The 16,882-nt window shown below is 37.8% G+C and overlaps 2 protein-coding genes across 7 annotated transcripts in view; one reads left to right on the top strand and one right to left on the bottom strand.

Moving 5' to 3' along the window:
* The window catches only part of AIMP1 (aminoacyl tRNA synthetase complex interacting multifunctional protein 1), a 32,275-nt gene extending 17,142 nt beyond the window's left edge, over positions 1 to 15,133 (bottom strand). The window contains exons 1-4 of one of the 5 annotated variants that reach the window (XM_003829987.6): positions 15,040 to 15,133; positions 5,654 to 5,787; positions 3,215 to 3,328; positions 2,533 to 2,700 (exon numbers count right to left, since the gene is read on the bottom strand). In XM_003829987.6, the coding sequence (XP_003830035.1) occupies positions 2,533 to 2,700; positions 3,215 to 3,328; positions 5,654 to 5,762 (391 nt within the window). In that variant the 5' untranslated portion in view covers positions 5,763 to 5,787; positions 15,040 to 15,133. Of the gene's footprint in view, positions 1 to 2,532; positions 2,701 to 3,214; positions 3,329 to 5,653; positions 5,788 to 9,232; positions 9,252 to 13,105; positions 13,701 to 14,084; positions 14,468 to 15,039 lie in introns of those variants that run through there. The other 4 variants (XM_003829985.5, XM_008955358.6, XM_063603855.1 and 1 more) reach the window with 4 other exon arrangements.
* Positions 13,926 to 16,882, top strand: part of TBCK (TBC1 domain containing kinase) — a 281,985-nt gene continuing 279,028 nt past the window's right edge. The window contains exon 1 of one of the 2 annotated variants that reach the window (XM_008955359.4): positions 13,926 to 14,159. The gene's annotated coding sequence lies outside the window, so the exon portion shown is untranslated. Of the gene's footprint in view, positions 14,160 to 14,410; positions 14,747 to 16,882 lie in introns of those variants that run through there. The other variant, XM_003829981.5, reaches the window with a different exon arrangement.

Genomic DNA, 16,882 nt, shown 5'->3' with positions numbered 1-16,882 from the left:
TGTTGTAGCTTGGAAGCATTCTTTCTCAACTATACATTTATTTAATCTTTCAACATACGGAGTGCTATGACACTGGGAACAGTAAGATACCCAGTCCATGTTGTCAAGGCACTCAAAATCTCTTTTAAAGAGACATGTATATGTATAATGAATATGTGATAAACATGACATACACAAAGAAATATAGAAACTCAGTGAAGAATAATTCTGCATGAAGCAGGAAAGGAGAATTCTGTGTAAAGGTATTCATAATTCATACAACAATAAGTTTACCAAAGAGGGGATGGAATTAACTTAAAATAATGGCCAATTTTTAATCTCATTAGCAAGCTTTAAAAAAATTCCATTTTCCATAAACAAATTAGCAAAAATTTTTCAAAAGGTAAAAATCCAAATTATACAGAAAAATATGTACAACAAAATTACCAGAATATGCCAAAAATCTTCATATTTTTGTGTGATAAAGTATATGCATTTACTTTAAAAATACTGTAGTATAACAATATATCTATATTTGTATATATTTTAAAACTCTAATCTACTTCCTAGGCATTTGAAATACTTTTATCAGGAATCCCCATTCTAGAAATGATTGCAACTATTAAAATCTATACCAAGACCTTTGTTAATTATCATAAGGAATTTCAGAAATCCTTCACTGACAAATCAGTGATGCTCAATTAAGATATGTGGCAGTCTAGCTGGGCATGGTGGCTCATGCCTGTAATCCCCGCACTTTGGGAGGCTGAGGCAGGTGGATCACCTGAGATCAGGAGTTCGAGACCAGCCTGACCAATATGGTGAACCCCTGTCTCTACTAAAAATACAAAAATTAGCCAGGCATGGCGGCATGCACCTGTAGTCCCAGCTACTCGGGAGGCTAAGATAGAATTGCTTGAACCCGGGAGGCGGAGGTTGCAGTGAGCCGAGATTATGCCACTGTATTCCAGCCTGGGTGACAGAGCAAGACTCCGTCTCCAAAACAAAACAAAACAAAACAAAAAAGATATGTAGCAGTCTAGAAAGATCATACGAGCACCACAGCCCTTGCATGAGCAGAATCTGGCAGTCCTAGCTAGCAGCTAAACACCTATGGAACAGCCCTCTATAACCAGCACTGTCTAATATGGTAGCTGCCAGCCACATAGGTTATTTAAATTTAAATTTAAAATTATTTAAATTAGAAATTCAGTTTAGTCATACTACCCACATTTCAAATCTTTAATAACCACATGTGGCCATTGACTACCATGTTGGATAATGCAGATATAGAGTATTTCCATTATCATAGAAAGTTCCATTGGATAGAAGTGTTCTAATCTTATAACTCCATTTGGTCTTGTGTTCCTGTGTGCTCCCTCTTCCATCAAAGGAGAGCCTTGTTGCCTTCTCTAACTAGAAGACTGATTAATCCTGAGTCAGAACAGTGCACCCTCCTTAGAGAATAGAATATGGATTCCACCAAATTTGCAAGAACAGGTTATATAGTTGTTTTGTGTCTACTTCTTAACATACTTTATAAACTAGAAGAGTTAGTCTGACTTGCTTTCATTGTAATCATACCACCTAGTGGTGAAGTTGTATAGCAGAGGCTGTACAGCCCCTACCTACTTGTAACTAACAGAGGTTACTGATGTTTGCCAAAGGAACTGACAAGTGCTTTAGAGGCTAAACTGGCTTGGGTTAGTTCATAAATCCCTCTGCATGTTATATTTTCCAAAAAAAAAAAAAAGTAAATAAGTTTAAGTATAATGAGAAATATTCATAATTATTTATAAAGGCACCTTTTTAGACATATCTGGGGAAAGGAAGTCAGATTTACAATTAGAATAAATAGCTTTAGCAGCAAGGCTAAAAATAAACTAGAAAAGATGAAGCTTTAATATTAATTCAGATGAAAGATCGTTGAAAACCTGAACTGAGGTAGGACCTAATGAAAGGAAAGAGCAGAGCTGGGGTCTATGTATGTTTTGGGGACAGGAATAATAGAATTTGTTGGTTAATTAGATATGAAGAACAGGGAATAGGGACAGGTTAAGGTTGATGACTAAATTTCAAGGGTTGTTGCCTAAGTGGATGGTGACATTTCTATCTACTTAGTTCTCATGGATTCTTGAAATCTTAGTTCAGACAGTCTGCTTTGACTGGTGGAATGTTCTTTTCCTATCTTCACAACTGGTCCTAAGCTAGTTTCCTATCTGTGACTTCTCTCAAACTATACCACAAATAGATACCAAAATTCAGCCATACCAAACTACATATGGGTTTCTACACTTAATCTTTATAGTCTATGTTTTGACTTATGCCAGTCCCTCTGCCTAAAATGCCACATTTTTACCCCGTTAATCTGGTCAATATTCACACACCATTTAGGACCCAGCTTGTATGTTCCAATATCATATTGTTCCTAATTTTATCCTAGCTCGTGAAAGTTGAACTTTACTTTTGATACTATTATTATTATCATTATCAAAACTTGACATTTTCTGATAATCCAGTCAAGAGCTAAATATGCTTAAAGGTCAAAAATACCTTTCTTTTCAATTTTCTCTTTCGCTTTCTTTTCGTCTCCTGTTCCTCCTTTTATCTGTTCTTTGGTACCAGAAGATACGGTTGTTACTGGTGTAGACTGTATCACATTTTCAGAAACCATAGAATTAGCTTGCAGTGGAGTACCAGATGGAAATGGTATTTGCTTCACTGAGACAGAAAATGAAATAATGTCATTCATATTAAACCAATAAATATGACAAAAAATATGAAATTGTGAACCACAAATGGGAACTCTTTTTAAATGAAAAATTCACTGTATATGGCTATCAAATATCCACTGTCTGAGACTATAAAATGGCTGCCAAAAAATTAGGCATATTTTAGCCATTATTGAGGTATCAAAGAATAAAGGCATGATTCCCATTTAATCAATTACTAAACCGAGAAACCTGCAAATAAGAACAACAGCTAACATTTATTATGAACTTACTATGCCCCAAACACTTTTCAAAATGCTTTATACAAATTAACTCATGTAATTCTCATACTCTAAGAAGTAGGTTCTATCCATGCCCCCATTTTATTGATAAATCTGAGTGATTTAGAAGTTATGAAGTTGTCCAAGTTGCCTAGATACAGATTCTTACTTCTTTCCTCACTGTTGGTGTGACTGGCCAACTTCTTAACTTCTGGATTACTCAAATTTTCTATATTTAATTACCTCCATTTTGAATTTCTGCCTGAATTAGCTCTTGTTTCAGTTCTTCAATTTCTTTCTTCAGTTTAGCATTTTCAACTCGAAGTTTCTTCTCTTCCCTCAAAGTTGCCTGCAAAACTAGGATCAACAACATCCAGTTAAAATATGTGTTTTTAAAAGAGGTTTTGTATGAATACTATTTGAAAAGAAGACAGCCAGTACAACTACAGCTAGGATAATACTAGCTCTAGTGTAACCAAATGTTTGGCCAGTGCCTTTATGCCAGTTTAATATTTATTAAAACAACATGCTATTTAAGAGAGAGAGAGAGAGGGAGAAAATATATGAAATAAGAGTAAAACAGGAAGACTTTGTTTATGAATCATTTTCCTAGCTCCTATTAAGATGCTAACTAAGATCAAATTACCACCTTTTCAGCATTGCGGCTATAATAAAGGGCAATGGCAAATAACTTAAGAAGCTGGCACAAAAGTGTCAATATGTGGCCAGGTGTAGTGGCTCATGCCTGTAATCCCATAATCCCAGCACTTTCAAAGGCTGAGGCAAGAGGATCACTTGAGCCCAGGAGTTTGAGACCAGCCTGGGCAACATGGCAAAACCCATCTCTACAATAAATACAAAAAGTAGCTGGGGGTTGTGGTACATTCATGTGGTCCCAGCCACTCAGGAGGCTGAGGTGGGAGGACTGATTGAGGCTTGGAGATTGAGCCTGCAGTGTGAGTTGAGATAGTGCCACTGTATTCCAGCCTGGGTAACAGAGCAAGACCCTGTCTCAAAAAAATTTTTATAAATAAAAGATAAAATGTCAATAACAGATACTGAAAAAGAGACAAGCATTATATTAAATTATACATATATTTTAAAAAAAATTCTGAGACGTTACCACACAAGCAAAAACTATTCTCATGTCTTTCTTTTTAGTCATTACCTTTTAAAAGAAACTGAATATTGCTGAAGTCTGAGTTAAGCTAATCAAACATTCAATGAGTGAAATAACTCAAGGATTTGCTCAAAATATAATGTATGTGTTAAAGGTGTGCAATGGGGTAACAAAAGTATAAGAGAAAAATAATGGTTCTCAGTGGGGTTGGTACTGCTTTGTAGGTAGGATTTTGAAAATCTGTAGGATTATTTTTGATTGTTAGTACTGGCATTTATTGGGCAGAGGCCAAGAATGCCAGATGTCCTGCAGTATGCTGGATACTCCTGCAAAATGAAGAACTGTTTCACATCCTGCACAACTTTATAGTGGCCTATTATAAATTTGTATAAGTAAAACTCCTATTAATAATTATTTGAGTCTAGATTTTTAACTATTCTTTATATATAAACACAAAGTGTTTTTAAGCATGCTTATTATACCCTAAATTTTCTATGAATCAAGTACCACATAAATCAAGAGTAGACTGTACCTTGTTTTATTCAAAATACTATCTAATCAATCACTCATCAGTTTGAATAAATCATCTATATCACTATCTGCTTCTGGTATCTGAGACACCTACACAAAGGCAGTCTGACTATATACCTATACTAGTCGGCATTGTACCTATTGCATTCTTGATGATTCCATGTATGTGAATCATGGGGCATGTGACCCTCTTACACTGCCTTTAGTGGTAGAATTCTGCTGAAGTATTACTTACTGAAATACATATTATTGTTACTACTACTTATACCTTTCTTTTTATTTCTCTTCTCTATTTTATATATAGGATTAAGATATGTTTTAAAATTATATATAGGTAGGTTATTTTTCTAGGAAATATTTTCCTTACAGGATATTAACGAGATTTTATAAAACATTCATCCTAAATTGGGAGCAATTTGACTAAAAACTACCAGTATAGGCTACCAAAGAAAAATATAAAGGTGAAGAATAAGTAGAAAGATTTTCAAACTGGCAAAACTAAAATGCTTATCAAGAGGCTAGGAAATGGCCACCTACAGAAGACAAAATTTGGTTTACAACATATATTATATCATATGAGCAATGACCATGTCCAATCTCTTCATCTTTTTAATAAAGAGTAAGAATTTTAAGAAAAATAATTTTAAAATCTCGAGAAACATTATAAAAAAAGAAACAAAGTGGTATGTTAAAATTAGAAAAAAAATTGATAAAGTTTCTGGAGAGTAAATACAGGTTTTTGTAAGCCATTAGCTTACAAAATGTAGGAAAGCATTTATTTCTACTAGTGACAGCAAAAGATTTTGAAATTTCTATTCTGACATTGACTACTGAAAATAAAATACATTTAAACAAACAAAACCAAAGCCAACTGAAGTCCTGAAGGTAGAAATTCAGGTTTGATATTTTTCTACATATAACAGAAACTTCTAAGTAAAACTTAAATAACTTAAACGGTAAACATTATTTTTTCTCCATCAATGTATGAATTCATTTTAAGTATCTCCTCAAAAAATTTTAAATTTTCTTACTTGCTTTCTCCTTAAGTAGAGAAACTTGCTGCTTAAGATATTCAATGATTTGATCTGCCTCTGCACCCTTCTGCTCCAGTCTCTTCAGAACAGCATCATTATTTGCCATTTTTGCCAAGAGACGGCAGAAAATCCTATATGAAAAATAAAAGTGATAAATTACACTGTGAAAGGAATAAATTTATACTATAGGCCACTATGAAAAAGCAGTCTGAAAGGAAAAACATTTTCTACTGTAATAGATAAATATGTTAGAAAAATATTTTTCCTATGGAGAGCAACAAGCCAAACAAATAGCAGAAATGTTAAGTAGACTAATTCCTGAATCTACTTAGAAGAGGAAATATAGTTTGTTCTTAAATGTAGAAAACAGGCTATTTAGCCACATTTAAGGTTGAAAGATTTCAAAGAAAGCTTCAGGTACACTAAGAGATAAGAATAACAATAACCGTAACTATGCTAATGAGTATTACATCTGTGTTCCAAAGTAAAGAGTTGCTGATTTCATTCCTTTTATATTTCTGTATACTGGATCTTTCTACTGTGTATTCACTTAGGTACAATTTTCAAGAAGAAAATGTCAATTAGGAAAGATAAATATTAAAAGAAAAAATCAACAATTAAGAAAATATTAATCATATGCTTGTTCAGATATAATGTCAGTATAGACCGTTGTCTTTATTTTAAAAATTAGAATTTTAGTTTTATAATAAATTCAGAGAAATTTAAAAAAATACTATCAAGGTACAGAAAAATGTATGTAAGCAAACATTCTGAGATTAATTCACCATGTTAAAGTTTAAACTGCCACATACTAAGAAAAATAATCACACTGACAATGGAGAGGGTTAATCATTAGTAATACTATGAACTGTTCTTTTCTACCTGATTTAACAAGAATTTATAATTCAAGGTATAACAATGATACAAGTATCGCTGAAATAATTCTAACTTTAAATAAATGAAGCAGCACTCAATATTAGTGGTGAAATTTTGAATAAAAACTAGATGATAGACACGTAACAGATTGTTTGAAAATTTCAAATTATTATATAATACCAATCCTATATAAAAAATATTCTGAAAAGCCACAATGCACTGGCTGGTATTTATTTTTGAGGTGACTGTCTAGATCTGTTGGCTCATTTTTGAGCATCAGTCTATACTTAAATCTACTTGTTTCATATTAGCTAAGATACTAGTTTTCTAGTTTTTTCTTAATTTTGAAATTTGAATAAGATGATTTGAGCCATATCTTTTCAAAATGTATTTTTCTAAAATGCACCACTAATTCATTCATTTTAGTATTATTCATCAAATGTCTTTGCTAGAGATGTAAAACTTGCCAATTCTGCCTAATCAGGTACTCATTATTGTTTGTGATAGCTACATTTCACCTATTGAGTATATTTCATCATTACTTATGTTAGACTAAAATAAAAAGACATCAAAAACTAAAGAAATGCTGTAACTCAGGATACTAAAATTCAGAAGAGCATAGTTTTTTTTTTTTACTTTAACTTTCTTCATATATCCATTTCTATTAAGATATTTTCTCTACAATTCTGGCTTTGCAAACGTTTAAGTAACAACATGGTATTCTGTGTTCATTTTGGTAAAAATGGCAGAGTTTAAAGGTGGTATCTTCATTTGAATTTTTGTGCTCTTTTGGTCTGTATTTTTCTAAACTGTTAAAATAATAGTCCATATAGAATAATGCTCATAAATAAGCCAACAGTTCTAGACAGTCGCTTCAAAAATAAATACCCACCAAGTTGCTGAAAAATCAAAAAAAGAAACTCATGTTCTGACTCATACAGAAACATATAAAAAATCTTCTAAGAATAACAGTAATTTGGAAAATAGAGATAATAAATCCTAGCCTAAGAGAAAAAAATACAATTTTACTGAGTTGATAAATCTGTTAACTATTTGCAAAATATAATTGGAATAGTGAGTTACATAAAATATGACTTTTATAATACATATTGAAGAACAAGCATAAGTTTAGGAAAGAGAATGTCATGTTTCAAAATACAGAAATACAAATGAACTAAACAGTAAATACACATATGCAACTACTAAAAGGAAACAATGTGATAAAAAGAAGTGATAAAACTTTTTTTTTTTTTTTTTGAGACAGAGTCTTCCTTTTTCACCCAGGCTGGAGTGTAGTGGCACGATCTTGGCTCACTGCAACCTCCGTCTCCTGGGTTCAAGTGATTCTCCTGCCTTAGCCTCCCAAATAGCCGGGATTACAGGTGCCTGCCACCTGACTAATTTTTGAATTTTTAGTAGAGATGGGGTTTCACCATGTTGGCCAGGCTGGTCTCGAAATCCTGACCTCCCTCAACTGATCTGCCCACCTCGGCTTCCCAAGGTGCTGGGATTACAGGTGTGAGCCATTGCACTGGCGCCCAGACTCTACTTCTTCTCCAGTCCTAGATAACTGGGTATCTGGAAATATTATTCATGATGCCAATGTTAAAAAGTCTCATCTTGTGAAATCTAAAAATATTTCACTTCTAGTTATGTCTGTGTGTTTAACAGAACTTTTCTCAAGTGCTAAAAGCCATTTGCTGTCTTTAGAACAGAAGCTCTGGAAACAGGTTTTCTAATACTTGTTGATTAATTATCATTTAAATTTTTTAAAAATATAGGTTGGATGCATAAGTTTATGTTAATGTTTTCTAGTAACATGCAGATAATGATCACTAGCACTGGCAGAGGAACATGGGTATATATACCCTTGGGCTTGCTTATATATACTTAGGCTGTGTGACCTTGGTAAAGTTATCTAAATTTTCTATACTTTTCTTTTTTTTTTTTTATTTTTTTTTAGTATTTATTGATCATTCTTGGGTGTTTCTTGGAGAGGGGGATTTGGGAGGGTCATAGGACAATAGTGGAGGGAAGGTCAGCAGATAAACATGTGAACAAAGGTCTTTGGTTTTCCTAGGCAGAGGGCCCTGCCGCCTTCCACAGTGTTTGTCCCTGGGTACTTGAGATTAGGGAGTGGTGATGACTCTTAAGGAGCATGCTGCCTTCAAGCATCTGTTTAACAAAGCACATCTTGCACCGCCCTTAATCCATTTAACCCTTAGTGGACACAGCACATGTTTCAGAGAGCACGGGGTTGGAGGTAAGATTATAGATTAACAGCATCCCAAGGCAGAAGAATTTTTCTTAGTACAGAACAAAATGTTATCTCCTATGTATACTTCTTTCTACACAGACACAGTAACAATCTGATCTCTCTTTCTTTTCCCCACATTTCCCCCTTTTCTATTCGACAAAACCGCCATCGTCATCATGGCCCGTTCTCAACGAGCTGTTGGGTACACCTCCCAGACGGGGTGGCGGCCGGGCAGAGGGGCTCCTCACTTCCCAGACGGGGTGGCCGGGCAGAGGGGCCCCCCACCTCCCAGACGGGGCGCCGGCCGGGCGGGGGCTGCCCCCCACCTCCCGGACGGGGCGGCTGCCGGGCGGAGACGCTCCTCACTTCCCAGACCGGGCGGCTGCCAGGCGGAGGGGCTTCTCACTTCTCAGACGGGGCGGCCGGTCAGAGACGCTCCTCACCTCCCAGATGGGGTGGCGGTGGGGCAGAGACACTCCTCAGTTCCCAGACAGGGTCGCGGCCAGACAGAGGCGCTCTTCACATCTCAGACGGGGCTACGGGGCAGAGGCGCTCCCCACATCCCAGACGATGGGCGGCCGGGCAGAGACGCTCCTCACTTCCTAGACGGGATGACGGCCGGGAAGAGGCGCTCCTCACTTCCCAGACTGGGCGGCCGGGCAGAGGGGCTCCTCACATCCCAGACGATGGGCAGCCAGGCAAAGACGCTCCTCACTTCCTAGACAGGGTGGCAGCCGGGCAGAGGCTGCAATCTCGGCACTTTGGGAGGCCAAGGCAGGCGGCTGGGAGGTGGAGGTTGTAGCGAGCCAACATCACGCCACTGCACTCCAGCCTGGGCAACATTGAGCACTGAGTCAGCGAGACTCCGTCTGCAATCCCGGCACCTCGGGACGCCGAGGCTGGCAGATCACTCGCGGTCAGGAGCTGGAGACCAGCCCGGCCAACACGGCGAAACCCCGTCTCCACCAAAAAATACGAAAACCAGTCAGGAGTGGCGGCGCGCGCCTGCAATCCCAGGCACTCGGCAGGCTGAGGCAGGAGAATCAGGCAGGGAGGTTGCAGTGAGTCGAGATGGTGGCAGTACAGTCCAGCCTCGGCTCGGCATCAGAGGGAGACGGTGCGGAGAGGGAGAGGGAGAGGGCTATACTTTTCTTAATTTAAAAAATTACTTGTACCTGATTTCACCTCCTACTTCCTTGTCACCTCCTTTCAGGGCTCCTTTTTTTTTTATCTGTCCCATTAATGATGCTGTTCTTCAGGGTTTGGTCTTAATCACTAATCTTTTCTAGGGATCACAAACTAGCCTGACAAAGTTCAGGGATAGCTTTCTTTTCCAGGGCTAACAGTGTTGGAAATAACTGATGTGAATGTCTTTAAGTAAGACAGACAGACACTTTACTACTCCCTGTTGTCTGCCATTTATATTACCTACCAGGCTCCTAAAATAAGTTCATGACCCCAACTTTACACTCCCTGATTTTGTGTCATGTGCTGGGTTTATAGTAGAGAACAAAAATAAACATGTTCTTTGAACTAACTAAGCTTTCAGACAAATTGGGGAAACACAGTTAAAGACATTTTTAAAATAATGTTACGCTTAGGGCACAGTGATAGTTTAACAACAATACTGCTTAAAGCTCAAACAAATCTTTTACCATTCAACCCGGTGCTCATTTCATTAATCTCTATGCTAATTACTCCCCTGTGATTTTTCAATTTTACATTGAGTATAAGTCAACCTTCAAAATTTTAAATCCTCAGAGTTTCTAATATGTATAAGGTTTCTCATAGATGATAATAACAACTACATATATTTGTAGAACATGCGCTATGGCTGGCTAAATGCTTTACACAAGTCAATTTCGAATACTGTAATAATCTCCATTATACAGAGAAGAAAACTTGAATTAAAATTAATTTGCCTCATGTAATACATAGTAAACGAGGATTGAAACTCAGGTCTGTCTGATGCTGCAGTTAGCTCTTTTAATGCTCTAGCTATAATTTCTCTAAAGGATATAATTACGAAGCATTTTCCAATATATTTAATGACAGAATCCTAACACAGGAACAGCTATTAACATTTATTTGAACTAGTATTCTCTAAAACAGTTTAGGAAATGCTGGTTTAAGTCTCTGGACTAAAATTTAAAAAAATTAAGACTGTGAGATTAAAATAGATATAAGAATGACATGCACAGTAATTGAAAATATAAAACATTTATGAAGAGAGAAGCACAGAAAACTGTAGACCAAGTATGTTAATTGTATTTGGTGAGGATCAAGACCTTTTCTTTTTCCTTTACTAAATTAAAATGGTAATAATGCATTTTTTATGACAAAAGCTTTTGAAACATATTATCTAAATCATTCTGTCCCTTCACATTAATTTTGTCCTTCTCAATGTTAATTATCATACTTCATCAAACCTAAAAAGCCATTAATCATACGATGCCTCTAATGCAGAATCCCAAATACTGTACATGAATTTATAGTACCTCTTAATCATTAAATACACACACAAAAGATGATTTTTGAGATTCTGAGATCTTCACTATCATTTTTGTTTACTGAGCAATTTCCTCAGTAGTCCTCCCCACACCATCTAAATTGCCTGCAATCTTTTTGAAAAAGCAAAATCTCTGCCCCACGATGACAACATTGGGAATCAAACATAAGTAAGTTACTACTTTGAAATCAAAGTTTTACAGGCAGACTTTTAATTTTAGAATTCTTATGCTATATAGGAACGCTACACAAATTTGAAATGTCTCTACTCAAAACCTCTAATTTCCCTATTTCAGAATTACAGTAGGTAAAAATTTACATTTTTGTTGGAAGCTTTAAATACTATACAAGAAATCTAAAATGCCATCAATTGTAAAATGGCTTCAATCCCAAGAAGCTCTATTATTTTATGTACATTATGAAAAAAACCACTATTGAATCAACTGACCCAATGCTTTCTTATTACTTAGACACATCCTATATTATTTATTGACAGACTTCTTTTAAATTTAACCCTGGATTTTTATCTTGTATCACCCTTTGTTTCCCCACATACACAGTAACTTTTCATTCTAATGCTAATCATAATCTTCTAAATGATCTTTAAAAGGGAAATTACACTCAACAACTACATGCCAATACTGCATATATAACTCAACTGAAATAATGACAAGATTAAGTTATGACTAAGTGGGTGTAAGTGTGGGCAATGACAAATATCTCACAACTGCCAATTCATCTACAGTGATTTAAAGATGTCAACAACTTAAAAATACATCCCTATTTCAGAGATGTTAAGTATGAGAAAAATGTGTATCTCAGAATTGATGGAATATAGTAATTTTAATCATTTTCTTCCTTTCTTCTCCTCCCTTCATTCCTATTCTTACCTTCCAACTTCTTTCCCTGATTTGCTACACAATCTAATTACTGGATATGTAAAAATATTATAGTATACATAAAATACCCCACACTGAAAGACCGTCCTTATTATAGTGTAAAGCAATGTGGTACCTTTTAGAAGTAGGTGAAAATTCCTGCTAGGATTTAAATCATATGTGTCAAAAGTCAGAATTTAAAGAAGAAAATTAAATACACTGAGAACAATGCATCTGAAGACACTCAAAATATGTAAGCGCAGCAACCAGCAGTAATTCCCTAGGTCTTTTATCAACCTTTGCCAGAACCTATAAAAAGAATATCTAAAATTGCTTTTTTATGAAAGTTCCTATTTATTCTTGTTTCCCTTACCAGACAGCCTGCTTTCCCTTTACTGATGAGGACATAGGGGGTCCTGGAGGGTTTAAAGGATGGCTATAAGGAATGACTATAGAGTGGACAGCTATGAGAGGCCAGTCCATGCATTTCTAAATACCATCGTCATTAACACAAAAACTTTCCTCCCCAGTAAAGAGTCCATAAAATTTAAAAAGGAGTATGCCTTGGCCTCCCATGACCCTCTTACCTCACAATAAGGCCATCTTTTACCTGGTTAAGATTTGCAGACTAGGCCCATTACATACCTTGTCATTAAATACCTATAATATACCCTAACCTTTGCAATCTTGACAGATATGATTTCCATTTTATAGACAGATCCAGGAAAATTACATGACTTATCTGAATCCCTTCAAGTACCACATAGCAAAGCCATGATTTTAACTTGTGTTTGCCACTCTGAAACTCACACTGGAATTCATTTTTCAAGTGTCCTCCAAAGCCTAATTAAATAAAATTAACCCTGTCATCTATAATACTCTTACATATCCAAATTAAGTGCATCAAGAATATAACTGGCCATTTCTTACCATCCATAGTCAAACCACCATTATGCTTCCTCTGGATTATTGCAAAACTCTTCTTATTGGTCTCCTTTCTCCTACCACGTCCTCCTCTGTGTATTTTCCTTAAAGAGTGACCCTCTTAAAAGGAAGTCAGAGCCCATCACTACTGCTCAAAACCCTCCGAAGTCCTATTTCATTTAGAATAAAAGTTAGATGTCCTCAAGATCTTCATGACCTGCTCGCCTTGATTTAATCTCCATTGAAGGACTAAACCCTTCACTCAACTCTGCCCTACAGGCCTCCTTGCTATTCTAGCAGGTTTCTGCTTCATGACCTTTGCAATGGCTGGCCCCTCTGTCTGACTGCACTTTCCCAAGATATTCGCATGGTTAAATCTCCCACTTCTGTCAGCCCTTTACTTAAAAGTCATCTTTTCAGCAAGACCTTCCTGTGTCACTTTATATCCTTCTTCCCTGCTTTACATTTATCTTCAGGACTATCACGACCTAAAATACAGTATGTTTCTAATTACTTTACTTAGTATGTGCCTTCCTCTCTAAAATGTGAGCTACAACTAGACACAGATTTCTGTCTGTTTTGTTCACTGCTGTTCACCTAATGCCTAGAACGGTGTCTGGAATAGAGTGGGCGCTTAATAACTATTCGCTCAATGAATAAATTCCTGTCTTCACCCTCCTCTCCCCCAAAGCACCTAAGTCCTTTGACACACACATTCACATAACAGTAAATACGCTTAGGGATCGATATTTTTCTGTAGCATTCTTAACTTAGGCCTGCATCCCATTTCTCAAACGTGGCTCCTTTAGAAGTAAGTCTCAAACTCTTTCCTGTTTCCTCAGGCCAGGGCTGGTCCTGCTGCGAACGGACTACCCATTAGCAGCGCAGGCCAGGTCCTCTCTCCTGGAGGCAAGTTAGAGAAGGAAGACCCCTACGATCGCAATCGGCGATCCCCGAGTGAGTGACCCGCCACGACGTCACTCACATGAAGCGGAGGACACGGGTTCCGAGACAGCCACAGCAGGAAGCATGTAGGGCCAGCCACCCGCGTACTATAGCGGTGAGAAAGGACCCAATGAGGTGTCCTTGCTGAAAGCCTGAGTGTTCTACAGATTCAACCCTCAATTCTTTCTTCCTCTTCCTGTGCTCAGTCTCATTAACCTGCCACACCACGCTCCTCGTCTTCCATTCCCTCACCCAGTATTTTCAATCGACCCCCCCCGTCCCCCCGCACCTCTTTTTCTCTCGCTATATGTCCTTTCGTGGCCAGTTTGGGCAAGGGGAAGGACACCACAAGTCGGGGTCTTTCCTCAGCGTTGGGTCGCGGTGGCTGTGAGGGCGGAAGAAAAGGCCAGGCTGAGGGGAGGGTGGAGGGTGAAAAGCTCGGATCTGTGTTTGGGGAAGGCCAGGCTTGCGCTCCTCGCCGGGTTCCGCGAAGGGAACCTTGGCTGACTTGGCTCGCGAGCAAAGGGCGGCGTCTGAGCTCCCGGCGTTCCAGGAGTGGCCTCTTTTGTAGGAGCACCTGAAATGCAGCGTCTGGTGCACTAAGCCGTAGCGGCAGCAGCAGCCACAGCGACAGCGCTGGGTCCCTGTGTAGACGCTCCATCCCCCTTGTCTTTGTGCTTGCCTGCGTCCCCAGACTCAGAGGCAGGTATTTGGGTAATCCAGTTTTCCGTGTCGTAGTGGGTGGGGTCTGTGGGAGGTAGACGACTATCAGGAGCAGTGAGTGGCCCCGCATGTCTTCAGAATAGATAGAGAACCGAGCTGTGGAGCCGCTTGCTGATAGGTACTGTCTCCATCCCTAGCTACAGCCCGCCTTTCCTGTAAATCAGGTTCACCTGAGTCTTTGGGAACCGTAGGCTTAGCAATCGCTCTGTCACTGCCTCAAAGGAAGACTAAAGGAGGTTAGAGAATCTAGAATCCGCCCCTCCATTACTCACCTTGGAGGCAGAATTTTGCTTTGGTTTGTTTCTGGCCCTCGAGGTTTAGTCAGTCGTCGAAGTGTAACACCCCCTTGAGCAGTAGGAGAAAGTGAAGCAGAGGAAGGAAGTTACTTGAGGATTGTCAGTGGCTGCTTTTCAAGGACCCCTTCCTGGTTTCTATCTATTTGAGACAAAAATAACCTCTTGAGAGAATGTATATATAAAATAAATGAATTAGTATCATTTTCCTGTTGAAGAAATGTGAAATTTTATTCATGATAAAATCGGCGTCTTTTGCCCTATTTTTTACTTTCTTTCCCCATTCGAGTCGTTTAAAACTCTAAGTTCTTTGAGGGCACAGAGTCTGACTTGTTCATTATCCTTTGCCCACCAGCTGGAAAAACAACTGACTTAAAATAGGGGCTTCAAAATATTTGTTGAATGAATGAATTTTCAAGCCCAACTGCTTGCACTGCTGTTTCCCTCATCTAATCTCTCATCTCTACGTTTTTTTTTCCCCGGTAGTTTTCTTCCACTCACGAGGTGTAAGCGAATGTATGTGTGTGTATTTTTGTGTGTGAGCCTTTTTATGTACAACCATTTAAGAGGTAGTGGAAAAAGAACACTGATTATGCTAATTAGTGTTTTATCTTTTTCGATCATTGTGTTTTATTTGGTTATTTTATTTTCAGCTATGTGATGATAAAGACATCTGATTGAAAATAAAATGGTCGGGCGCGGTGGCTCACGCCTGTAGTCCTAGCACTTTGGGAGGTCGAGGCGGGTGGATCACCTGAGGTCAGGAGTTCAAGACCAGCCTGGCCAGGATGGTGAAACCCCGTCTCTACTAAAAATACAAAAATTAGCCGGGCGTGGTGGCGGGCGCCTGTAATCCCAGCTACTCTGGAGGCTGAGGCAGAGAATCGCTTGAACCCGGGAGGTGGAAGGATGCAGTGAGCTGAGATCATGCCACTGCACTCCAGCCTTGATGACAGAGTGAGACTCTGTCTCAAAAAAAAAAAAAAAAAAATCAAGTAGTATAGCGTAGTAGGATTGAATAATAAAGTGCAACTGTCTCACCTGTCCTACTCTCAGTACTGTTCTTCAAAGATAACCACTTTTAACCTTTTCTAATTTTAGGTCTGTAGGTTAAATAATAAGTTAAACTGTTAATTCTTTTTGTTGACTTCTTGAGATAGCCCTAAGTTGAACTGCTAATTCTTTTTCCGTTGACTTCTAGAAATAGCCCACACCATTCACAATCTCCTCTGAATTTTGGAAGAGTCATAATCATAATTTTTAGTTTTTGTATTGGTTACTTTATAATTCAAAATAATATACGTAAACTACTTTTTTCACATCAACTTTTGAAAATATATTTGACTCCTTGTTTGGTAAAACGAGAAAAGTAGTGATTCTACCTTTTTCTTTATCACTTCAGAAACTACATTTATGCCCACTTTCTCTTAGCTGGACATTTACTTGTACATTGTCAAAGTTAGTAATATATTTCTTAACTATAATATTTGCGCTTTATTCACGTGCCAAAAACCAATAAAAAAATAAAATGTTTACAGTATTATGGCTTTATAGTTGTTACTTAGAGCAAGTCCAAGCTGTATGCTCTGATATGGTTTTTTTCCCAGAGTTTTAACTTCATGATCCCTGTGCCATACTAAGGAGATTATTTATGATATCAAGGTCAAATGGGTTTTTATTTCTTTCCTGCCAAGGGCAAAATATTATGCTGTAGTTGAGCATGCTTTATATTTTGGACTATGTAATACATAGTTTTTAACCGTCCCCACTTTCTTAATTGCCTTTCTGCTTTCTCCTGGGGAATAGGTAGGTGGATGTGCTT

This window comes from Pan paniscus, chromosome 3, assembly GCF_029289425.2.
Source record: "Pan paniscus chromosome 3, NHGRI_mPanPan1-v2.0_pri, whole genome shotgun sequence".
NCBI classification, from domain to species: Eukaryota; Metazoa; Chordata; class Mammalia; order Primates; family Hominidae; genus Pan; species Pan paniscus.
This window is presented reverse-complemented; position numbering and strand designations above follow the sequence as displayed.